Source organism: Microtus ochrogaster, chromosome 4, assembly GCF_000317375.1.
Source record: "Microtus ochrogaster isolate Prairie Vole_2 chromosome 4, MicOch1.0, whole genome shotgun sequence".
Classification (NCBI taxonomy): domain Eukaryota; kingdom Metazoa; phylum Chordata; class Mammalia; order Rodentia; family Cricetidae; genus Microtus; species Microtus ochrogaster.
The window spans coordinates 42,492,376-42,518,042 of record NC_022011.1 but is presented as its reverse complement, the minus strand read 5'-3'; the positions used below and the strand labels follow the sequence as shown (position 1 = coordinate 42,518,042).

General features: G+C 39.8%; 1 protein-coding gene across 7 annotated transcripts in view; it reads left to right on the top strand.

Annotated features, from left to right (window-relative positions):
• Mapkap1 (mitogen-activated protein kinase associated protein 1) overlaps positions 1-25,667 on the top strand; it is a 226,745-nt gene that overhangs the window by 10,822 nt on the left and 190,256 nt on the right. For 3 of the 7 annotated variants that reach the window (XM_026777619.1, XM_013346025.2, XM_026777624.1), the window contains exons 2-4: positions 15,552-15,579; positions 15,931-16,258; positions 18,724-18,813. The exons of 2 other annotated variants lie outside the window; for them this stretch is intronic. In XM_026777619.1, coding sequence (XP_026633420.1) covers positions 16,000-16,258; positions 18,724-18,813 — 349 coding nt within the window. In that variant the 5' untranslated portion in view covers positions 15,552-15,579; positions 15,931-15,999. The remainder of the gene's footprint in view (positions 1-15,551; positions 15,580-15,930; positions 16,259-18,723; positions 18,814-25,667) is intronic. 2 more of the 7 variants (XM_026777621.1, XM_026777615.1) reach the window with 1 other exon arrangement.

Genomic DNA, 25,667 nt, shown 5'->3' with positions numbered 1-25,667 from the left:
TTCAGTTTTCTAGGGTGCATGCTGAGCCTACTGCTCACATGGTAACTCTGTGAAGCTCTGCCCAGTTGTCTCCCATAGTGATTGTACCATGCTTACACTCCCAGCATATCTTTACGAGGCTCTGCTGTACAGTGGTGGAAGCCAAAAAAGGTTCGTTGTGATTTCCTCACAAGGACGATCCATTGGGAACTTCTTTCTTACAGGGAACAGTGTGAGCTTCCAAGCCTGTGAAGAGAGGAACTGCTTAGAATTTGGAAGTTTATGTAGCATGCTTGAATACAGGCAGAGTGTATGTGTGTGTGTGTTTGTGTACACATGTGAGTCTGTGTGTATGTGCATGTGTGCGTGTGTCAGTCTGCCTGTCTGTCTCTTACTCTGTCTCAGTCTCTGTGTGTGTGTGTGTTTGTGTGTGTCTAATACAGCTTCTGGGTTTTCTTCGTAGGGCTTCATGCTTGTGAGCCTATATTTATTCTGTTGCTGTTGTTGTTTCTTGGACTTTCTTGCTGTACACATTCCCTGGTCAAGCTCATTCACTTATGACTTCATCTGTCACATGTATGTTGATGTCTTCCAGATTTTCTCAGTTTTCTCCAGAGCTACAGGTGTGTCTCCCTCCTACCCCCAGTGGCTTAGCTGTATAGCTCAAATTGGTCTCAAACATGTGACGTTCCTGCCTCTGCCTCCAAAGAACTATTATTACAAGTGTAATTTGGGTCTTGCTGATGTCTTTGGGTAGTCCATTTTCAAGTTCATTGTGTCTAAAATTAATTCGTTATCTGCACCTCCACCCCCATCTGTTAACCTGCTCCTGTTAAAAGTCATTTAAAAAGTTTGTGTATCACATACATAGAGGTCAGAAAACAACTTTCAAGAGTCAGTTCTGTGTTATGTGGGCTCTGGGGATCAAACTCAGATGAGTCTTGGCAGAAAGCGTCTTTACCTGCTAAGGCATTTCTGTGACCTGTGTTTCATTGTTGACAGTGTAAATGTTCCCTTCTGCATTCACTCAGTTACCAAGTTCTCCTTTTTATCTCTGGAATGGTTCCTGAGTTTACGAAAGCATCTTGTGGCTTCACTTGAGACTTCAACCTCTCTTCCTTGGGCTGTTGTCACAGATTCACCGCAGTCTTCTGCCTTGTCCATTAGATGAATCTTCTGTGTAATGTGATACCCTAGCAGTCTTTGAAATGCTAATTTAATCAGCAACTTTGAACTCTGTGTAGATTTAGTTAATAAATACATGGTCTGCTATTTCTTGCTTTAGTACAGACTGTATTGAAGGTTGCTGCTTGGCCTATTAACTATTCCATCTTCTTTCTCATCGTTGCAGATTCATCATAAACCAGGGAATAATAGCAACAGTAATAATAGGCATCTGGGTAGTGCCTGTCATGGGCCAGGCAGTATCATAAGTACATAACATTCATTTAGTCAGTCTTTCCCATTCTGTGTAGCCATCAAAATTATTCCCATTTCCAGATGAGGTAATAACCATAGGGGTTGCTGTTCTCCATAGACCCTATAGTGAGTGCCAAATCCAGATTTGGACCTAAGCAGCTTTATACTTGATTGTTCTCAGCCCCTCAGACCTGCCTCCTGTTGACCCCCCCCCCTTTCCTTGAGTTGTCTCACTATAAGGATCCTGTCTTTGATTCCATACCATCCATGGAAAGGGGGATTTTATTGCAAACTTTCTGATCAAGGAGCGAGCATTACAGAGCAGTGTCAGCTCTTTTGCGACTGCTCTTCAGGTGGGTAAATTGAAGTGATGACTTTCATTGTCTTGGTCACACTTATGTCTTGGGAAGCCTTGTGTGAGCAGCCAATTTCACTTAGCCATCTGTTCGTTGTGATTCTGTAGCACACTATAGAAATCCAGTGTGGCTGTCATGCTTTATGGTGACCATTTATATTCTTGTGTTTTCTCCACTGTCTGAATTTTCCCTTATGGATGAGGGCTGCAGCTGAGCACTTGTTACCCTGATTCCCTGTGTGGGAGGCACAGACAGATGTTTGTGGCTTAGTGTGCACAGTAGGTTCAAGAGTGTGGTAAGTAGACTTAGGAAAGAATGTGTGGTTTCACGGCAGAGTGCTGGAGCCAGCCTACCGGGGCTTTATCATGGCTCTACCTCTTCCTTGTGTGGCTTTTGGCAAGTCTGCCTGTTTATTGATCTGTGGAACATAGATAGTAGTAGAATCTACGTCATAGTTTTGTGAACAAGAGAAGTGACTTGTGCAAACCATACAGTTGGGGCTCTGATAGTTGGGGAACTGGAATTCAGGTTTCCTCTGTGGTTCACACATGCCACAGGTCAGAGGACAACTTGAGGGAGTCATCTCTTTCAACCATGTCAGTCTTGGTGGCAAGTGCCTTTGCTTGCTAAGCCATCTTGCTGACTCCAGAGAGATCCCTTTAATGTGTGTTAGATCCTATTGTGCTTCTCTTTTCATAACTCTCCATTGCCTCCTCAGTTTTCTTAGAGTATCTGTAAGGATTTGTCCTACTTTTCTAGCTCTTACCCCATGCTGCTTGTCCCTCTTGCAGGACTCCAGCATACTTGAATTGTGGCAGGCATGTGCCAACAGCCTTAGCTTGGCAACTCTTTTTCCTCAATGTTCATGTGTACATGGCTTTCCCTTGTCAGAAACTCCTCAATGAACCACTCTGGTGCTATTTTGTTTGCAGTGGCAATCTAGCACTCCATCTAGTGTGGCTCGCTCCTGTGCTGTGCTCCACAGTGGTTCTAGCTGCTGTAGTATACATGCTTTGTTTGTTTGACTGGTCTTATTAGAACATGAGCTCCATGAACGCAGGACTGTGGGTATATGTGCACACTGTGTGTTCTGTATCTAGAGGAGTGCCTGACAGATGTTTACCTACAGTGCATAGTTGCTGAATGTACCCATTCAGTACTTAGTGACTATTATGGATGGATTCATTACTTAGAGATAGACAGGCCATGCAGTGCAGTGCAGTGGAAATTTAAAGGAACAGCTAACGTGGGACTCATTAGAAAGTTCCTGAAAGATTTGACCATGGAGCTGGATTTTTGAATAATGAGTAAGAGGCACCCAAGTAAAGAAAGGCAGGCAGGCTTTAATTAAAAAAAAAAAAGAAGTGTATGTGTGTTTATGGATGTTCACTTGTATGTAAAGAATGTTGGGTATTTTCTTATCTTTTGAGATAGAGTGGTGATTCTCAGCCTGTGGATGGAAACCCCTTTTGGGGTCAAATTGCCCTTTCACAGAGGTCACCTAAGACCACCGGAAAACACAGATATTTACATTCTGATTCATAGCAGTAGCAAAATTACAGTTATGAAGTAACAATGAAAATGATTTTATGGTTGGGGGTCACCACAACATTAGGAACTGTACTAAAGGGACATGGCATTAGAAAGATTGAGAGTCACTTTGATAGAGTCTTTCTCACTGAACCTGGGGCTCACGGATTCGGCTGTATTGGCATGCCAGCAGTCCATGTAAATCCTCATGATTCTGCTGTGCTCCCTCCTCCCCCAAGTGCTGAGATTACAGGCGTGCTCCCAGGTCTTCATTCTTTCCTGACTATTAAAGTACTTTATCAGCCGAGCCATCATCCCAGACAGGCAGATGGGCTTTGTAGAAAAAGGATGAGGAAATGCAACTTGTGATTTTTGTTTGTTTGTTTGTTTTGTTTATAATGGTCTCCTGCAGTCCAAGTGCTGTGAACTTGCTAAGTGCCAATGGTGACCTTGAACATCTGATCCTTTGGTATTCACCACCCAAGTACCACGATTATAGGCATGCATTACTGTGTCTGATTTATGCAGTGTGAGGATCAAACCAGCATTTCATGCAGGAAAGTGATCACTTACCCATTGATTGACGTACCCAGCCTGGCTTTTTTTTTTTTTTTTTTTTTTTTTTTTTTTTTGTTTTTTGTTTTGTTTTTTGTTTTTCGAGACAGGGTTTCTCTGTGGCTTTGGAACCTGTCCTGGAACTAGCTCTATAGACCAGGCTGGTCTCGAACTCACAGAGATCCACCTGCCTCTGCCTCCCGAGTGCTGGGATTAAAGGCGTGCGCCACCATCGCCCGGCTTTTTTTTTTTTTTTTTTAAAGACAGGTTCTCACTGTGTAGCCCTGGCTGTCCTGGAACTCTTCACATAGACTGGACTTGGCCTTGAACTTGAACATAGAACTGAACTTGGCAGAGAGAGCTGCCTTCCTCTATCTCCCTAGTGTTTGGCTTAAAGGGATACACCACTATGCCTGACTTGCAGTTTACTATAATAGTGATTTGAGCTCTAGGTCTTCTTAGTATATTAATCTATCAGAACACAGATAGTAGGAATTGTTTAGATTGCAGAAATTTTGAGTTTAGATTTTAGTAGCAAAGTTCTTTGGTTTAGTAAGAAATGATTCTAAGGGAATTAGAAGTGACCACAGATGTCTTTTTGAGTCACAAATTAAGGTTTCTTGGCCTCAGCATTGTTGATACTGACATTTTGATGCTACAGTTCTTTGTGGTGGGTGTTTCCCTGTGTACTGTGGCATGATTGGCCATCCCCTTGTTAGTAGCACCCATCCCCAGTGTGACAGCCATAGATAGGGTTGGCAATTGCCAGATGTCTGAAACCATTGCCACTGTTGTGTCTTCAGCAGGTGATTTAAGAAGAGGGAGATTGACACCTTCATAAAACAACCACTTTACTGAATCAAGAGTTGCATCAGTTTGGAGCAGATAGTTCCTTAGAAATGATGTCCCTACAGCTAAATACTGAAGGCAGAAATAAGGTGCCTGTGAAACCATGTGGGCCCTAAGACTCGGAGACGAGTTCGCGGGGGTGAGATGCTTGTGTTGGACTGAAGGGAAGTTTTGGCTGTGTAGGAGAAGAGCAGATCTCATAACCAGGAGCTACATCATCACCCTTTAAAGATCAGAAAATACACAGAGTTATTGAGAGTTGCAGGAGGTGGAGGGGAGAAGGGCTGATAGTGGAACCAGGTTGTAGAGAGAGCTCTCTGTGCTTTACATTTGTGTTTACTGCATGACTTAAAGCAGTACAAGCTTAGGACTCTCAGAGACAGGAGGCAGGCTCCAGCTGGGTTCCTCCACATGATCTCAGAGTTGAAATGAAGGTGCGAGCTGGTGGTGAGTTTCTGAGCAGCTTAGGTTGTTGGTAGGCTGTGTTCCTCACAGCTTCTAACTAATGGCCAAGACAGTCTCAGTGTTGAGCTCGTGGTCCTTGCTGCATCACTGCTTGCTTCAAGGCCCTTGGGAGCCTCTTTTGTTGACCATTTTTGTCTTCACTTGACTGAGAGGTCTCACGTGACAGAATGTTACTGAGGAATTGTGCCTTTTACACCTTTGTCATGTTCTGTTGACTGTCACCTGTAAGGTCAAGAAAGGGGGGTAGCTATACAATAAAGAGGGTGGGTGATGCCAAGAGACCAGACTTTATGCAACTGCCTCTCCCATAAACCCCCTGCTCCATAAGTGCAGTGGTCAAGTTTGCTGTTTCTCTCTAGTCTCTATCTCTGGTGCCTGACACATAGTAAGTGCTTTGCAGCCCTCATCAGATGAGTAATGTCTGTGAGGGAGTACTTGGGAGGCAGATGAACACTGCTTACAGCTTAAGCCCTTAACCAGTGATTTCATGTTGAGAACAGTCTAGCTGCTTTGACATTACTTGTATCTTCATTCTAGATAAAACTATAAACATTTTTTACCTGAAATCTTAATGTAAAACCTGAAAGTATTTATTTCTACAACTGCCAATCAAACCTATTATGCCAGAGTGATAACACCCATTAGAAAAAATAATTTAGGGCTACATTGCAGCAAACGGGTAGATTTCTTGTAACCACTGAAATTATTGTCAGATTTGGAGCTTTGAGTGTTGTGGGTGGTTAGGTTGTCTGAAGTTTACTGCTGTTGCCCGTAACTGAACGTTATTTCAGGACCTGGAAGTGATGTTTTATAACAGGGGAGGAGTAATACTGTAGTCTGACCTGGGCTTGGAGCTTCATATATGGTTATACATTAATTATTACTTAGTGATTATTGTTTACATTCTTTGTACTTGTCATCAGGAACATCTGTAGGCAGAATTTTGATTTTGTCCCTTGAGAAAGAATAGCACCAAGGCCAGTTTTTCTCCAGATTGATACTGGGGTTTAAGAAAATCCCTGTATGCTCTGGGAAACTGAACCCCACAAAAACAAGCATTGCACATTTTTCTTATTTATCAATTTTAGTAGTGTTTTCTTTTTCTGAAAATGTATTATTTTAATCATGAAACATGAGATGGTAGAATGCTGGCGCCAGAAGAAACTAGAATTGGCTAGAGCTGGAGCAATTGTAAGCTACCTATGTGCTGGGAGCAGAACTCAGATCCTCTGGACAAGCAGTTTGTGCTCTTAACCACTGTGGTTTTTTTTTTTTTGTTTGCTTGTTTTTGTTTTTGTTTATAAATACTGCCTAGACTGGCCTTGAACCTGTGTGGCTGAGGGTTATTGAACTTCTGGTCCTACTGCCACTACTTCCCAAGTTGCAGAAACTACAGACCTTGCTACTAGCCCTTGTTCTAGTGATGTTTATATTTTTTTCTTTTAAAACAAAGAGGTGTAGTTTAATCATAGGATAGACTGTAACTAATGAGTTTTAAAAACAAATTTCTTAGCTATGCTGGTGACTCAGCTTTAATCCCTGCACTCATGAGGCAGAGGCAGGAGGATCTCTGAGTTAGAGGCAAGCCTGGTCTACAGAGTGTGTTCCAGGATGGCCAGGGCTGCACAGAGAAACCCTTTCTTGAAAACAAACCAAACCAAACAAACAACAACAAAACCTAACACATTTCTTAGGGCTCTGTAGAAGTGTTTGCTTAGCATGCGGTGTGAATTCAGATCCCCAGAACCTATATCAAAGTTGGGTGCATGATGTACACCTATAATATCAGCACTAGGGTCATTGAAGGTGGATCCCTGAAGCTCATTGGCCAGACAGCCTAGCTGATTTGTTGCACTTTAGGTTCAGAGAGAGACTCTGTCTCAAAAAATAGAGTGGAGAGTGACTGAAGAAAACAGTACCAGCTGTAACCTCTGCAGAGACACATTCAGGCACCTACACATACAGGTGTGCATACCTACATGAACATTTCTATATAACACACAGGTTTTCTTTTGATGATGATTTGGAAATATTCCAAAGCCAGTCATCTAGAGGTCAAGATTTTGAAATTTCATACAATTATTTCAACTACATTTGATTAGTACAAATCGTAGTGCAAACCCAGATTTACCAAACCAAGATGGTCAGTGTAGCCTAGTCTGGCTGTTAGATGATAAGTGATCAGTACTGCTCACAGCGTGGGTCATCTATCACTATCGTTCTTGTATTTCTGCCTAAGCAAAGCCCAGCCATCCTTAAAATGCTACCACTTCCTCTCTGGGACTTTTCTGTTTCTTGGAAAGCATATTCATTTAGTATTGGTATATACATTGCATTGTGTTTCTTTTCTGTTTGTGTGGAAGAGCCCCTATGTGGACATGGGTCTGTGGAGGAACAGCACACTCTTAGAGATTCCTAGTCTCACTATAAGATGATGGTTAGTGAGTGAATCTCATTCAAAAGAACATGCAAGCATTCCCCCCCCCCTTTTTAAATCTTAAAGTATTTTTACTCAAAGTGTGGAAGTAGAAATGGAGGAGGATAAAATAAGCTCCAAATATATGTTCTCACTATTACTGTTCACTGGAGTTAGGCATAGTCATGTGGAGAAGCTTTGAACGCCCAGAGCCACTTTTAAAAGCCATTTTTACTAGTCTAAAAAATACAGAAAGGTTTAATTTAGAGTTACATTGGAGAAAGTGAGAGAAAGAAATTCAGAAACAATAAACTGCATTTTATTTTAATAGTCATTTCCATATTCAAATTCTAAGAGGTATAAATTCTGAACTGTAGCTAAATCAGAGAATGTTGGTCATGGTCAAAAGATAGTCTGCTAGTTTCTATGAATTGAAACTTCATATATAATGAAAAGGTTTTGTTATCCTAACTTGTGACCACCAGTGTCATGATAGATAAATAGGACTGGACTGCTTTTGTTAGTCTGTGTTAATGACTCCTGCTTGGGAATCAGGTCATCCAGGTTATCATGCCTAATACTAACAATGTCAAGGCAGGGTCCAGTATAGAAAGGTTAAAAAAACAAAAAACAAAAACAAACCCAAAAAACCAACAACTCACATCTGCTGTTACATGTTGTTAATTCCCTTAGCAGACGTTAAATCATTTCAAGTACAATAATAGTGTGGGAGGTAAATTAACTAACCATTAACAATCTTATAAATACACAATTAACATGCCAGCATTTATATGACACATTGATGGGGCAGCAGTAATTTTTGATTGGGAGTTTGCAGACCTTTGAGAAGCCTCGGGCTGTTGCTTATTCAGGCAGGTTTTCACAGATTGCAGGTGAGAGCAGTGAGTGTGGTATGTTGAAAGGGAAGGAGATGGGAGTCCTAAGCATGGACTTGACACAAACGTTTAGACACACTGTAGCTTGCAGGTCCTTACTGATGGAGTACGAGGAGAGTTCAATGCTTCTGGTGCATTATTCGAAGAAAGATAAAATACTTCAGCTGTTGACTTAAAGCTGAGGTTGCATAAATTACTATTTTCAAAAATATCTCTGGGCTGGGATCAGAGGCATAGTTTAGGGGCAAGTGCTTGGCAAGTACACTGAAGGTTCCTGGGTTTGAGTCCAGCTTTGCAACAAATCAACCTAACTTAATATGTATTTAGACCTAACTTGAGATATAAAGTAAGACCTCTGTAGGTTTAGGTCAAACGTAATGATCTCTCGTGTTCCTTTCATGAAGGAAATTTTGTGAAAAATGTTTGTCTTTTTCAACAATTGTTGCAGGTACTGCTTTTTTTTTTGTGCTGTTGTACAAAAATTACTGTAGCATTAGCAGAGTAGCTAAATGTATACAGCTGAACACATTGTGTCTTAAAGCTTTTATGAAAACCCAGGAAAGAAATATCTGTCAACCCTTGGAACCCACAACAGTGGGGTGTTTATGAACTGTCTTGCAGCCACTGTTGTGATTCTTTGTTGTGAGGCTGTGGCACAGTGGTTAGGAAGGTGTGCTCTGACCACATTTCTTAACCTTTTTTTTTTTTTTCTGCCCCATGGGTTCTTTGTTTTTTGTTTCTTGTTTTGTTTTTTTTTTCCAGTCTGTAAATGGAGAATAAAAAAAAAAAAAGCAGCCTTTTGTTTTTGTTGTTGTTTTCAAAACAAGGTTTCTCTAGAGCTTTGGAGCCTGTCCTGGAACTCAATCTGTACACCGGGCTAGCCTTGAAATCACACATGTCTCTGCCTCCCAAGTGCTGGGACTAAAAACGTGTGTTACTATGCCTTATGATAGCAGTTACCTTAAAAAGGTTATTTTGATGGTTATGTAAATTAATTCATGTAAAAAGGATAAATAATTTTAGCTTTTGCAATAACTTGAGGTTAGTCGATGTGTAGTTACTTTTGGCTTCTGGAATCCAGTGCTCTAGCTATAGCAAATGTACAAAGTCCTGTGGATACATACTGTTCTATCTTGAATCACTGCCCCATGGCTAATTTCCCCAACTGTGCATCTATGTTTTATTATTTATTATGCTTCATCTCATGCTTTTCTATAAACAATTGCCAGTAAAATTTGGGAGCTTGTGTGTATAAAGTTCTTGAGTATTTAGAACCAGGTATGGTTGCTTATGCCTATAATCCTAGTACTCAGGAGATTAAGACAGGAACCCTATGAGTTTATGGTCAGCCTGGGCTACAGAATGAGATCCTAATCTTTAAAGATTGTTGAGACCTGCTATTCATCAGAATCTGCTAAAAATGATTTCAGCCATGTCTCAAGGTACTACATGCAGGTTCTGTGAACATAAGCAGTTGTGAGGAGTTGTATGTAGTATCCAAGTTATGCCAGGATCCTCTTTAATAGAACAATAAGAACTAAGCAGATTGTGCTGAGTCTATTTATAAGGAGACCAACAGACCAACTCTGTATATTAAAAATACTTGTCATTTTGAAACTAGACATGGTAGCATACACATGTAATCTCAGCATGTGAGAGGTGAGGTAGGAGGCCAGCCTGTGGTATATGAGATTATGTCTCAAAAGAAGACAAAAGTAGGGAGGTGGTGGCACTCAGGAGGCAGAGGCAGGCAGATCTCTGTGAGTTTGAAGCCAGGCTGGTCTACAGAGAGAGTTCCAGGACAGCCAGTGCTGTTAACACAGAGAAACCCTGTCTTGAAAAATTAAAAAATTAAATTAAATTAAAAAATGAATAAAAGAAGAAAAAATCTGTCATTTTGGAATGGTACTCACTTCTGTCTAGATGCTCCTATTACATTTTTTTTTTAAGTAAATGGTAAGAAAAAGTGGGAGAAAGGGGCTTGAGGCATAGAGCTAGTACTACTTACCATTTGTGAAGTCCTCGGTTCTACCTCCAGTCTCTCACTTGCTTACTCTCTCTCACAAATAAATCTTAAAAAACACAATATTTAATAATTGAATTGGAGATAAATTGGTTAATTTTGTTTCACTTAGTGCTTCCCAGATTTAAAACCTTTTTAAATTAAAAGACTTTCAATTGTAGTAAAATATACATAGCATGAAATTTGTCATAACTTTTCAATATACAGTTCAGTGGTGTTATGTGTACTCATGGCGGTGTGCAGCCGTCACCACCACCCATCTCGAGAATTTCCATCTTCCTAGACTGCAAATAGTACTGACATCTGCCTGGTCCTCCTTCCTCCATTCCATGGCATCCATCAGTCTCCTTCCTATCACTAAGAGTGTGTGCTTTAGGTGCCCATATGAGTCCATGTTCTCTTATGACTGGCACATTTCACTTGGTTATAAACTTGTCTCTAAACATCATCCATTGTGAAATATTATCATTTTCTGGGTTTAAAGTCTCTTGTTATAGTCAATGTATATAAATGGAAACTGCACTTTTGTTTCCTGGCCATCCAGATCCAAATAATCACAAAAAACTACATTAATTACAGCATTGTTTGGCCAATGGCTCAGGCGATTCCTCACTAGCTCTTACATCTTAAACTAATGCATTTCTGTTATTTTATATTTTACCATGAGGCTTGTGGTTTGTTAACTCACTTCTTGCTTCTTGGGTGGAGCCTACCTGACTCTGCCTTCTTTCTCCCTGCATTCACTTTAGTTTGCCCTGCCATAGGCCAAAGCCTTTATTAACCAGTGGTAATAAAACATATTCATAGCATACAGAGGGGAATCCCACATCAAATGTATATATTACATTTTATTTATTTGTCTTCTACCATATGTATTATATATTAGTAAGTTTTATGTGTGTTTGTCTTTGTGTGGTATATGCATGCACATGTGGGCCCATGTGCAGAGGCCAGAGACATTAGGTGTCCTGTTCTGTTGTTCTTTTTCTTATTCTCTTGTGATGTAGCTGCAGCTGACTCTAGTAACCAGAAAGTTCTAGTGATCCTCCTGTCTCTGTCACCCATAGAATTAGAGTTATAGCAATCTGGGGCCATACCTGGCTTTTATATAGGTGCTTGGGATTTGAACTCAGGTCTTTCATGGTCCCCCCCCCCTTTTTTTACTACATGGTATTCCATTGCATGTATGTGTCAGAGCATATGTATGGTTGTTTGGATGTTTAGATTACATTTAGATTTTCAGTATATATTTCAAATCTGAGATAAACATTTATGCTCAGTTACTTTCTGGGGCAAGTTCTAGAGTGGATTTCATAGAATGTTTATTTTTACATTTTGATACGCATTACCAAGCTTCTCTAGCAAGTACCCATTTTCACTCCTTTCTATTATAAATGAGAGTGTATTTTGCAACTAATAACCTGTACGATGATGTTTGAAGAAATTTGAATGTTTATTTTAGGAGGGCAGTTTTGATTATATGTGTATGTACAAAGTTTTGCTGGATTTGTCATAATAAAATAGTTCCAAAAACATAAAAAATAAATAAATGAGAGTGTAATGTCTTAGGATACCCGTCAATATTAGTTCTTAAAAATCTTTTTGTTCTTTGTGCAAGTGAACAGAAAAAATAACTTATTTCATTGTTGTATATCTGTGTTAGAAATCAAATATGCCTTCAAGCGATGCTTACGCACTCTTAAGAGATTTTAAAAATACTGTCAGTGGTTCTGAAAAGCAGTGTTGGCATAAATGGATAGTGTCCCAAGGTGACAGTTTTGAAAGGCACATTGGTGAGAGGCTCTCACGTCTGTATTAACGGAATGTGATCCCTCTCTCTGACCACACACCTGACATGCTTGAAGGACTTATCTCGACAGCATGATTGGATAGTCAGTGGAAGTGGGACAGCAGCATGTATTGAGTATCCTGCTTGGTGTAGCATTCTTGTTGCCAGAGAGGTGCGGTGCTAAGGCCCCTTTCTTTATGGAACTGCAGGCACACCTCATAGGAGCCCAGAAATGACACTCCAATCGCATGTTTCCCAGGGAAGTCCTGTGGAAGTTTCCTCTCAGAGCTGTTGTGGATCAAATCACACACATTCATCACTGCATGGAGTCATTCTGTTTAACAGAGAAACTGCCTGCTGATGCTGGAGTATGTTGAAGCCTTTCTAATGAAAGGGGAAGTTGGAGAGTTGGTGTGCGCCCTCAGAGCTGCTTAACTCGTTTCTCTGTTCTTCGTAAGCTGTGCTGGAGCAGATTCACTTTACTAGAAAAGTTCTGTGTGTGTTTGTTTTTAAGGGTACTTCAGTGCACTTTTCTTTGTTCTTTGCTTTTTGATTTTTGGTACCAGAACACTCAGCAAACATTTAGTTTTGCAGGGAGGGCTAGACAATATGAAGGTAAAAGGCACAACCTTTTTGCCAGCAGCTAACTGCCTGCCTCTTATGGAGGGAAAATAGCTGATTGTTCTAGGAGGCTTGCAGGTGACCAACTGCGACCATCAGCTTCTTGACGAGAGGCTCTATGCTCAGTGCTCCCTCTATGGTTATAGGAAAGGCTTCGTTTTCACAGGAATTTAAATGCTCACTTTAAATTTTGTAATTATTTCATCAATACACTGGCATGTTATAATTGAGATCAGATATTTGAGAAATGTGTGACACTTACCACATGGTATTGGGGACATAGGAGGTCTGTCCTACATAAAGTTTTGTTTAGACGTGAGGTACTTAGCTTTGCATTTCCAATTAGCCTCTGTGAGAGAAGTAGTCCATGAACCAGATATAAAGGTAAGGGAGTAAATATTAGCGTTATTTTAATTAATACCTTGTTTAACAATGTGCTTCAACCACATTTTTTTCTAATAGTATCTTTAAGATCCACTAGATAATGGCAGACAAATTTTTGATAAGTTTTAAAAATCAGATGTTACTAGTTCCCTTTCTAGAAGAGACAAATGACAAGAGTCTTTTTTTAACATCATTTGTTTTTATTGTATGCACACTGTTTTTTTATCTTATTTTTAAAATTTTTTTTTATTTATTAAAGATTTCTGTCTCTTCCCCGCCACCGCCTCCCATTTCCCTCCCCCTCCCCCAATCAAGTCCCCCTCCCTCGTCAGCCCAAAGAACAATCAGGGTTCCCTGCCCTGTGGGAAGTCCAAGGACCACCCACCTCCATCCAGGTCTAATAAGGTGAACATCCAAACTGCCTAGGCTCCCACAAAGCCAGTACGTGCAGTAGGATCAAAAACCCATTGTCATTGTTCTTGAGTTCTCAGTAGTCCTCATTGTCCGCTATGTTCAGCAAGTCCGGTTTTATTCCATGCTTTTTCAGACCCAGGCCAGCTGGCCTTGGTGAGTTCCCGATAGAACATCCCCATTGTCTCAGTGTGTGGGTGCACCCCTCGCAGTCCTGAGTTCCTTGCTCGTGCTCTCTCTCCTTCTGCTCCTGATTTGGACCTTGAGATTTCTGTCCGGTGCTCCAATGTGGGTCTCTGTCTCCTTTCATCGCCTGATGAAGGTTAATATTCAGGAGGATGCCTATATGTTTGTCTTCGGGTTCTCCTCACCTTTCCCCCCTCTCTTTTCTTTTTCCTTGTCTTTCTACTGGGGACCAAACCCAGAGCCTTGTGTATGCTAGGCAAGTACTCTATTATATTCCCATCCCTACAGGTATGTATTTGTGTGAGAGTTAGTGTGTGAATATATGTGTGGGTATGATTGTATGTGTGTTCAGGTACACACGCCCCTGTGTATGAGGCCATTGTTTGTTCTGCTGTATAACTCCTATTCTCTTGAAACAGTCTCTCACTGTAACTAGACTAGTGGCCAACAAGCCCCAGTGACCCTCTTGTTTCTGCTTTCTGTAGTTTGGGAGTTACAGGCCAATGTTTCTTCTATGCTCAGATTTTTATTTTTAAGATTTATTTGGGGGCTGGAGAAATGGCTCAGTGGTTTAAGAGCATTGCCTGCTCTTCCAAAGGTCCTGAGTTCAATTCCCAGCAACCACATGGTGGCTCACAACCATCTGTAATGAGGTCTGGTGCCCTCTTCTAACTTACAGATATACACACAGACAGAATATTGTATACATAATAAATAAATAAGTATTTAAAAAAAAAAAAGATTTATTTGGCCAGGCGGTGGTGGCGCACGCCTTTAATCCCAGCACTCGGGAGGCAGAGGCAGGCGGATCTCTGTGAGTTCGAGACCAGCCTGGTCTACAAGAGCTAGTTCCAGGAAGGGCTCCAAAACCACAGAGAAACCCTGTCTCAAAAAACCTAAATAAATAAATAAATAAATAAATAAATAAATAAATAAATAAATAAATAAATAAAAGATTTATTTGATTTTATGTGCATGAATGTTTTGCCTGCATATATGTATGTGCACCGTGTGTATAGTTGGTACCTGTAATGGTAAGAGAATGTCAGATTCCCTTGTATTGTAGTTATAGATGTTTGTAAACCAACATGTGGGTGCTGGGAATCAAACCTAGGGCCTCTGAAAAAGCAACCAGTGCTCTTAATTTCTGAGCCATCCCTCCAACCCCCCACACCCATCTTTTTATGTGGACTCTAGGGATTTAAAACTAGTTCTGTCTTGTTGAGCGGTGGTGGCACACACATTTAATCCCAGTATTTGGGAGGCAGAGGCAAGCATATTTCAAAGTTCCAAGACAGCTTATCAGAAAAACCCTATCTTGAAAAACAAAATAACAACAACAAAAACTAGTTTGGTCTCTAGGGTCTGTTTCCTAGCCACAGTATGTATTATTCTGTGCTGAATATTTCCAGCCCACTGAGAAAGTTCTATCTAGTTCATGGGATAAACATTATTACTTGTAGCTTTAACAGGATCAAGGAAGCAGTTCTTATAATTAGGTTTTTAAAATAAGAAATTAATCTTGCGGCAAGGCAATTTTGACTAATACATTTTATTTGAAAAGCACAGTATTATCTTAAAAGAAAAAATGTTTATTGAACAAAATTGCTTGGGGGTAAACTTTTGTAAAATTCCTGTTAGCTCAAAAAACTTCTTGTCTTTAAATTTACAGCCATGAGACTGTGAACTGCTAAGTGCAGGTGAGTACTGTAGCATATCACCTGACAACACCTTGTTCCTTACCCTCGACCTCACAGCATCATGAGCAGGTGCATGAAGTAGAGGAAGCAGGAAGGAAAACGTACATTCTAGCATGCTTTCTTGCCTTGAGTAGCCTCACTAAGTGTTGCTATGATTTACTTGCAAGAGAGCCATAGGCCCTGGTGCTTATAAGAATCTCCTTTTAGCTTAGCTTTTATCCATCTAAGCTTCTGGGTACAGAGATAATGTTGGGTTTCAAGGTGAACTTTTATCATATTGAGTTTGTTGAAAAATGATTCAGCCATTTTTTGCCTGTTTCTTAAATATTGCTGTGTGCATCATGTTTCTAGGTAGGTGAGTCCGTGAAACAGTATGAAGAGGAGAAAATAGCCTTTTAAAGAAACTGGCCCACAGAAAGGATGGCCTTCTTGGACAATCCAACTATCATTTTAGCTCATATTCGACAGTCACATGTGACCAGTGATGACACGGGAATGTGTGAGATGGTTCTCATTGATCATGATGTTGACCTAGAGAAGACTCATCCTCCTTCAGTGCCTGGAGACAGTGGGTCAGAAGTTCAGGGAAGCAGTGGTGAGACTCAGGGCTACGTGTACGCCCAGTCTGTCGATATTACCTCAAGCTGGGACTTTGGTATTAGAAGACGCTCAAACACAGGTAAACTGTCTTTAGTTGTCTTCTTAGCTAGCTTCAGATCAGTAGTCAGCCAAGAGATAATGGACAGGGTTGGAAGAGGTCCATTAGGGAGTCTGTGCCTAGTGAGAGAGTGGTTGAACATCTCTGTGTAAGTAGAAGACTTTGGTGTTGAGCTGTTAGGAGGAAGTAGACAGGAGAGCCTTATGTTGGTGGAAGTTGCCTTTAGAAAAGGAAGTGGCCCTGTTTTGAGACCTTAGAGCCACCCAGTCTCAAGTAAATTTCCTTGAGGGAGATTCTAGGGTGACAAAGATCTCTTAATTTGGGAGCAGGATAGCGTAGGAGTACAGGCACCAAAATCAATACAAGAGCAGGCTAGCCCAGGAATGCAGGCCACTAAAGTCCCAGCTCCTGGGTGGGTTTTAATAGGTTCCGTATATGGAGTGAGGGAGGCACAAAAATGCTCCTATTTTGATGCTTTTCTCTTATTTCCTTAAGTTGATCACAAACCTTTGGTCTCAGTGGTTTGTAAATACTCAAATTTGCCATATATATTTAGTTCTTAACCTTTAGAGGCTTATCATTTTCCATTATCCAGTTGATAGTGCTTTTATAATTTTTCCAGGAGAATGCAGTGTGCCAAGGCTTTTATTGAGAAACAGGGGGGAGGGAAGGGAGTTAGGGAGAAAGAACACATGCATATATAATATATATATATATATTATATACATACATGCATACTTATGAGAAATGGCATTTTAAGGATCCTTTTTTAGAATCAGTAGTAGTAGCCTGTTAATCCCAAGGAAAGAGAGTGACAAGAGATGGACAATAATGACAAATGTTTATTTTCATGCTCCAGATGTAAAATGTTAACTGGGAGTCCGTGGCAGAGCTGGGTATGCCTCATAGTGAAAGAAACATTGAAGTTGAGTTCAGAATGCAGTGTCTGTGACATCAAAAAGAATAGTTTGCCCATAAGAAGAAAATAACTAATATCACTTCCCAGTATCAAGAGAGACTTTTATCAAAATAGGGTTTTAGTGATGGTTTGCAAATAATTTAGAACCATTGTCACTCAGTGCTCTATTTGGAACATCCTTGCAAGTTCGTGACATGGTATCTTCTGTGACAGGCTGGGTAGATTTTACCAGGAAGATGCTGCTCAATTAGAGTGTTACAGTGGTGTTACTGTGACTGCACCCTTCATTGTTACTAATGACAGTGGGTTTGGTTAGGTATAGTGATGTCAGCTTTTGCAAGCCAGGGCCAGTGGTGGCACACACCGGCACTTGGGAGCCAGAGGCAGGTGGATCTCTGAGCTTGAGGCCAGCCTGGTCTACAAAGCAAGTTCCAGGACAGCCAGGGCTACACAGAGAAACCCTGTCTTGAAAAAACAAACAAAAAAGAATGCTTTTGCCTGTATAGTTTTTTAAATTTCTGGCAAGATCATTTCCAGTGTTCCTCTCCCATAATGCTAAGGAAGGAATGTATGGTTTCCCACCTTGAAAGTGTTTGTAAACAAAATTTATTTTAGATATTTTTCTATTGCCAGTGTGTGTGCCTCAATAAGATGTGGAAGAGTAGCATGAAAAAACAGTGAGAGAGACCTGAGTTCTGATTTCCCCAGTTATGGCTGTGAGCAGCAGTTGCTAATGGATACCGGTTATCTTTCTGTGAAGGACCAGGCTGCTGATTTTTGAAGGTTGAATGTTGATTAGCCAGTGTAATAACAGACGTGTGATTTTAGGTGACTCTTGGTGCAGGCATTTCTTTAGTTAATGCTGAGGTGCTAGTACATAATTGAAACTATAGGCCATATTGGTGATCAAGGAACTTAGTTTTTAATCTTTAAAGTACATCTTAAAGTTTTTTAAAGAAGAATTGTTCTTTTTACGATTTGACTAATGTGACAAAGATACAAATCATTTATTTTACTACCTATAAACTGTTTCAGCCCACTGAAGAAAAGCTATGCTAATTTATATAGCTTTGACATTTTATAATTTTCATGATTTTTAGATAAAGGATTTTATATTTAAAACTTTAATAGTCTAGTCTGAGTTCATTTATCTTTAATTTTTGAAACGGGTAGAGTAATTCATAACAGTAATTTTATTCCTGTAATGTAATATTCACTTCAGTTCATTTGTGCATTAAAATTCCTTTAAGACCGTTATTAATGATTTATATAATGAAATGTCATATTAATCACAGAAGTTTTCACATTTTATTATTCTCTTCCATGTTAATACTATCTTTATGATCTCTATTAATGTTTTATATCCTCTAATTTCAATTATAAATCAAGAATATTTTCATGTTTTTGTTGGTATTTGCTTTTCAGGGGTGCCACCTTTAAAATTTTATGACTTTCTTCCTCCATATGCAATATAAAACATCTTTATTCATATAAAGGTAGTTAATTATATCTTTGTTTATAGTAAACTTTCATTGACAAACTTATAGTTATAATATTTCTTTTCAAGCTCAAAGATTAGAACGACTCCGCAAAGAGAGACAAAACCAGATCAAATGCAAAAATATTCAGTGGAAAGAAAGAAATTCTAAGCAATCAGGTAAATGGAAACAACTTTCATTTATGATTTGGGATTTTTATACTTAGTTTATATCATTATATATGGACTTCTATTTTTAATCTGTTCTTCTAAGTTCTTTGGGTGGATACCACTTGTGTTTGAGCTGGAGCCCAGTGTACTTGTGTGCATTGGCCCTGTTGGTTTGGGCCTCCTTTCCCACTGGCTTACAGGGTTAATGCAGTGAGAGGGTGCTTTCTAAAATTATTACTTAGTACCATTTTCTTGGGGCCAAGAATAGTATATACTTCTTCAAATGGGTGTTTAAGTTATAGGTTCATTTGTACAATTCTATTTATTTATTGCTTGTGTGTGCACACTCATGCACATATGTCACCCTGCATGTATGGAATCAGAGGTCAGCTTGTAGGAATCAGTTTTCTCCTATTGTATAGGTTTAGGGGAGTGAACACAGGTTCTTCCTCATGGCAGCTAGAACCTTTACTAGCTGAGCTGTCTTGTCAGCCTCATTTATATAGTCCTAGACTTTACCTTGTTTCAGTGACCATAGCACCTTCCCCCCCCCCTTTTTTGGGGGGGGCAGGGTCTCTCTGTAGCTTTTGGAGCCTGTCCTAGAACTTGCTCTGTATACCAGGCTGGCCTCGAACTCACAGAGATCTGCCTGCCTCTGCCTTCCGAGTGCTGGGATTAAAGGCACGTGTCACCACCACCTGGCTTCAGAACACCTATTTTCAATGCTTCATTTTCAGCGAGAAGAAAAAAAAATTTAAACTCTTGGTTACTGTGGAGATGGCTCAGTCAGGAAAGTGCAATGGCAGACCTGAAATTTCAGTACTGAGCACACAACAGCAGGAGGATCTGTTGGGCTTCTGCCCAGCTAGTTTAGAGTTCCAGGTCTAGTAAGTGACCCATTCTTAGTAAAATGAGGTGAAAAATGATAGAGGAAGACACTGGACACAATTGCTAGCTTCTGCATGAGCATGCTCACACATACAGTTTTGAAAGTAAAGTAGTCTTAAAATAGTTTATAATTATTAGATCATTTTCTAAGACGTTTTCTTTATTTTTTCCTTTAAAAGAAATGTCCTCTTTGTTCTTCCAATACCTCCTTGGCAGGTGATGGATGTCTCATAAATCTTTGTTGACTATCTCCATTGCTGCCCAATAATTCTAAGGTTGTCAGTATTAATGGTTGCTACGTGACTAACAGGGTGCACTCGGCATTTCATATTCTTTACTCTATGCAAAGGTGGAAGTGTTATTACTTATGATTACTGGTGAGACAGGCTAGAGAGACTTGATTAACTTACCAAAGTCACACAGCTAGAATGTAGAAGCATGGTCATGCCACACCTCACATCCAGCTTTGTCTTCCTTGATGAACCAGCCACACTATACTTGCTGCTTCTTGTGCAGTGCTTTCATTAGGTCCGGTTTTCTTAGTGATGTCCTCTAAATGATGCCTATGCAGAACCAGAAATTCCATTGACATGCTGAGCACAGCAGGATACACCTGTCATTCCAGCACTCAGGAGACTGAGGTAGAAGAATCTCAATTTTAGAGCCAGCCTGGGCTACCATTTCTTTTTCATATATCTTATTGGTTGATTTCTTACAGTTTTTAGTTATTTATTTTCTTTTCTTAATATGTGCCAAGTTCATGTGAGAAGTTTGCATCTATGTGTATGCATGTATGTGTGTGTCTTATGCGTGTGTGTATGAACTACAGAATGGCGTTAGGTACATTTCTTAGTCTTATATATGGAAGCAGGTCTCTTGGTGAACCCAGAGCTTGCTGTTTTGTCTCCTGTCTACTGCCATGACATGCTGGGAATAGAAGCTTTTATGTGGATTCTAGGAATCCAAACTTTGGTCCTTGCATCTGCTTGGTAAGCATTTTATCTGCTGAGCCATCCCCCATCCCTAGCCTTGCTTTTGATACTTTACAGATCTGGCTGGGCTGTCTCTGTTACAGCTCTCTCCATTATATTTAATATGGCCTAAAGACACTTCGATCCTTCACCTTGTTTGTTTTGAAATTCCTGTATCTCTCAGTGCAGTTGCTGTGAATGAAGACAAGGGATGGCTTAAGCTCTGTTTCTTGGGCTACCTTTTATTCGCTTTCTTCACTTTGAAATCTTAAACATATAAATAGAAAGAGCGTGAATTGAGCGCCTCTGATATCTGTGCAGCAGTCCATTTCCAACTGGAGAACGGTTTTCAGCTGGAGTATTCTCCAGCTTATCCCACCAGCTTTAACTCTGTTGAGAATTTCAGAGTATGCTGGAGAAGTGGATAGCCCCTCCAACTTCCATTTGTAGTCACTCTGTTCATTGTGTGTTTACACAATTTCCTCCTCTCCTTTTCTGTCTGTCACACATTTCGGGAACTGTGATCATTATTTTTGGAGCAGGTCGTTACCTACAGTCCACCCTGCTCCATGGCTGTTCTAAACAGTTATCGTACACCTGCCGCATCAATGAAGAGAATAATGTCTTTGAAATTTTCTGTAGGTGTGGCTCTGTCATCACAGCTTAGCACTCTGTTATCCTTAAAGCTTGCTAGAAAAGTGGAGTCAGGAGTTCACTGAGCATCTGCTTGGTAAACTGAACAACACTGTTTTATTTTTAAATGCATACTGTGTGTATGCATATACCTATGCACAGGGGACCAAAGGAGTTGGAACCACCTGGAACTGGAGTTCAAGGTAGTTGTGAGCTACCTGGCTGGTGCGCTGAGAGTCAAATGTCAAACTCAAGTCCTCCGTAAGAGCCATTTCTTACTGAGCCATTTCTCCAGCCCCTAGTCCTTTGTTTTCACATCTTTCAAACACATGCTCTCTCCTGGGAACAAATGTTATCTTTAAAGCCTTTTGATCATCTTTAGGAATTTGGGGTCAATGCCATTTATTCATTCTTTATCTGCTACTTACATTTTGTCAGACTCTTTCACCTGCCCTTATATGTTCCTCAGTAGAAGAATCAACGTGACTCTCGAGCTCTCTGGCATGCTCTTCTTCCCACTGACTCGTGGAGTCGTCAGTGCTGCATTTTCTTCCCTGTCTCCTTTCCCCTCCTTTTCTCTTCCCATCCCCTCCCCATGTGTCCCCGTGTCTGTCTGTGTGTCTGTTTGTGTGTATATGCGCTATGGTGTTTATATGAACAGAGAACAATTTGGAGTTGTTTTTCTCTACCATGTAGGATAAAACTCAGGTCAACAGTATTGTCAGCCTTACCACTGAGCCATCTGGCTGGCTCCAGTGTGGCCTTGTCATAGAGGAATTAAAGGTCTCTTGGATGGTGGATGGACTTTGTGACTTAAACCCATATGACATGTTGTAAGGCAATGCTTAGAATAAGACCCTCAGCCAGGCAGTGATGGTGCACACCTTTAATCCCAACCCTTGAGAGTAGTAGAAGTAGGTGGAGCTCTGTCAGTTCCAGGACAGCCAGGGCTACACAGTGACCCCTGACTAGAAAACAAACAAACAAAAAGACCCTCTGGGTATCCTGTGATTCAGACTTCAGGGACTGTCTGGACACAGTGTTCTCAGTAGTCTGCTTTGTCAAGAATTATCAAGGTCAGAGAGAAGCTTACACACAGTGTAGGGAGAAACCATTGTTTAAATTTTCATGTTTTTATTGTAAATTTAATTTATGACATGGGTATATATGTATTTTAAGTTGATCACAGGATCATTTGTATGCACAAATAGTTCATAAGTGTATTATTTTGTTATATCTATAAGAGTATTGAGGTTATTTCCAGATGTTTTTATTTCCATTGTAAATAGTGAATTCCTCTTAGCTTTATAATTTATAGTTGTTATAAATATTTTAAATTATAAAAGAGCTTTTTAATTTTCTTTATAAAGAACTTGCTTTTAAAAATATAATTAATAATTGAAGAAATTATTAATTTTCTTTGTCATACATGTTATATATAAACTTTATTTAGTATCATATATAATCTGTTGTCACGTTTCTCTGATTACCTCAAACTTTTTGATTTTATTTTCTTTAGATTTGAATCTGAGGCTCATATATTACTTTTATTCATATTCATATTTTATTTTCTATTTTTGTATGTGCATGCATGTGTGTGTGCGTGTGCGTGTGTGTGTGTGTGTGTATGTGTGTGTATATATGTGGAGGTCACAGCACAACTTTATGCATTTGATTCTCTCCTTCTACCTTTATGTGAGTTTGGGTTCTAAAGGTTGAACATAGCTTGTTAAGCACTTTTGCCCACTGAGCTGTCTAGCTACCCTTCACATTCTACTTTCAGTTAAAATGCCCCACTTTCTATTTAATGTATAGGCTCTTTTTAATTTTTTCTGGTAGTTTATTTGTTGAAGAATAATTGTATCCCAGTTGTCTTAATGGTAGCTCATGCCTTTAATCCCAACATTCTAGAGGCAGAGGCAGGTGAATCTCTGTGAGTTTGAAGCCAACCTGGTCTACAGAGCAAGTGCCAGTACAGCAAGAGCTACACAGAAAAATTGTGTCTCAAAATAAATAAAACAAACAAACAAATAAACTGAGATGGCTCAGTGGGTTAGAGCACTTGCTGCTCTTCTAGATAACCCGGGTTCAATTCCCAGCATCCACATGGGAGCTCTCAACTGTTTATAACTCCTATTTCAGGGGATCCAACATCCTCACACAGACATACATGCAGGCAAATGCCAATGTAAATAAAATACAAATAAATAAATTATTAAAAACAAAACAGGCAACAATAAGTGTCTCTGGCTGTTTTCTATAAACTCAGTTAGAGCCAAAAATTGGCTCAGGTTGGGGCTTAACTTTTGGTAAGAGTGATTTCTTTGTGGTGATTTTGGTATCATATTACATCACATCAGGAAACTGCCTGGTGTTTTTTTGTGATTTTAAGAGTCATGATGGAGTCAGGTGTTTGCCCAGCCATCATTAAGTTGCTCTCAACATCTTCTCACAGATGGTTTGAGTGGCTGTTGATTCACAGGCTGTAAATAGTGTGTCCTGATTTTATTTACCATTTTAGATCTATTAATTAGTTTTTATATATGAAGAATTTTATATAATGTATTTGTATATCTTTAGATATATTTTTACACGTTTGATTTTTTTTTTAATTAACAAATTTCAGCATTACTAGTGTTTTTCCTAGGGTTCTATTTAGGTGGCCAATGAAGTTTTTTTTTCTTTTGTGTCATTATTAACTTGTGGTTGCTTTGTTTTGAGATGGGGTCTTGCTATGTAGTACATGCTAGTCTTTGTAATGAATTCCTTCATAATAGCTATGGTCTGTCTTCCTTCCTTCCCTCCTTCCTTCCTTCCTTCCTTTTTTTTTTCCTTCCTTTCTTTCAAATACAATAGTCTACCTGCCTGTGTACCTGTGTACCTGCACCCCTGAAGAGGGCACCAGATCTCATTACAGATGGCTGTGAGCCACCATGTGGTTGTTGGGAATTGAACTCAGGACCTCTGGAAGAAGAGTCAGCGCTCTTATTCGCTGAGCCATCTCTCCAGCCCCTGATTTTTCTTTTTTAACAAATACTGTTAATTCTTCTTAGTTCCCATTTTTTCCCCAATCTAGTATCAGAAGTTTCTTCAAGGCATCTTGGTTCTTTTTAGTGGCAATAGTACTCAGCAGCCACAGACTGAGTGCTGGTGTGGTTTACAGGGTTAGGATTTTCCTTGTAGTTTTGTTAAGGTAATCACAGACAATTAGATTAGTGATGTAATTGAAATGTAAGTTTTTTGTTTGTTTGCTTTTTTTTCTTTTCAAAATCTCACTATCTTCCTTATAGCCCAGGTTGGCCTCATATCCGTCCTCCTCCCACAACTGACATGTGTTCCTTTGCCTGGCTAGATATTTGCTGTTTTCATTTTATGCTCATGTGTCTTTTCTGTTTATTCTAAAAACCTTGACCTTAGATAGAAATGCCAGCATTCCTACCAACAATGTGATTGCTGAGAAGACTTTAAAGCTTTCTTTGGTTTTTGTCTGTTGGAAAAAATATTCTGTTATGAAATGTACAGCCAGATTATCATGGGGTTAAATCATAGTAATTTCTTTCTTTAAAATTAAACCACCAATGCATCATTGTATATAGTCTCTTTCATTCCACTTTTCTTTTGATTTTAGAGATGACACTTTTGATTTGGTAGCTATAGAAACAGTAAGGAATTTTTTTTTTTTTTTTGTAGGCTCTGTTGATGGGTGGAACACAGGATGTGAGGGAGAAGAGTAGGAACAGCTTCCAAGCTTGGGGCATCATGGGATTGAGTTGCCACCTAGAAGGAGAAGGGTGGAGATAGATCAACTTGGGAAAGGCTTGAGAATGTGGTTATGGTTGTGTAAAATAAAAATACCTGGTTGACGTCGAGTAGGAAAGTCAGATGTAAAGTTAGTGTGTATGACTGTAATATTAGGACCAGAAATATTTAGGAGTCACCAACATATATATTGGATATTTATTAAAGTCTTCATCTATTTTGTGTGTGTGTGTGTGTTTGTGTGCGTACATGCGTGCACATGTGTATCATGTGGAAATCAGAGGAAAATTTTATGCAGTCAGTTCTTTTGTTCTACCTCTATAGGTTCTGGGGATGTAACTCAGGTCCTCAGGCTTACATGGCAAGTGCCTTTGCATTATCTTGTCCACCTGCCCTATTTGCTCTTTTCTTCTAAGGCACATTTTACATATAGTAGTTTTCAGGTATTGAGTATACAGTTTGATGACTCTTAACAAATGCATAGACTTGTGATTAATACCCCAAGCGCACTTGAGGGGTTCTGTTGCTCCTCAGAGTTCCCTCTTGTAGTCCTTATGTTCCTCAGAGGCAACCATTTTTCTTGCTCTACATCGCCCCAGTTTAGTTTCACCT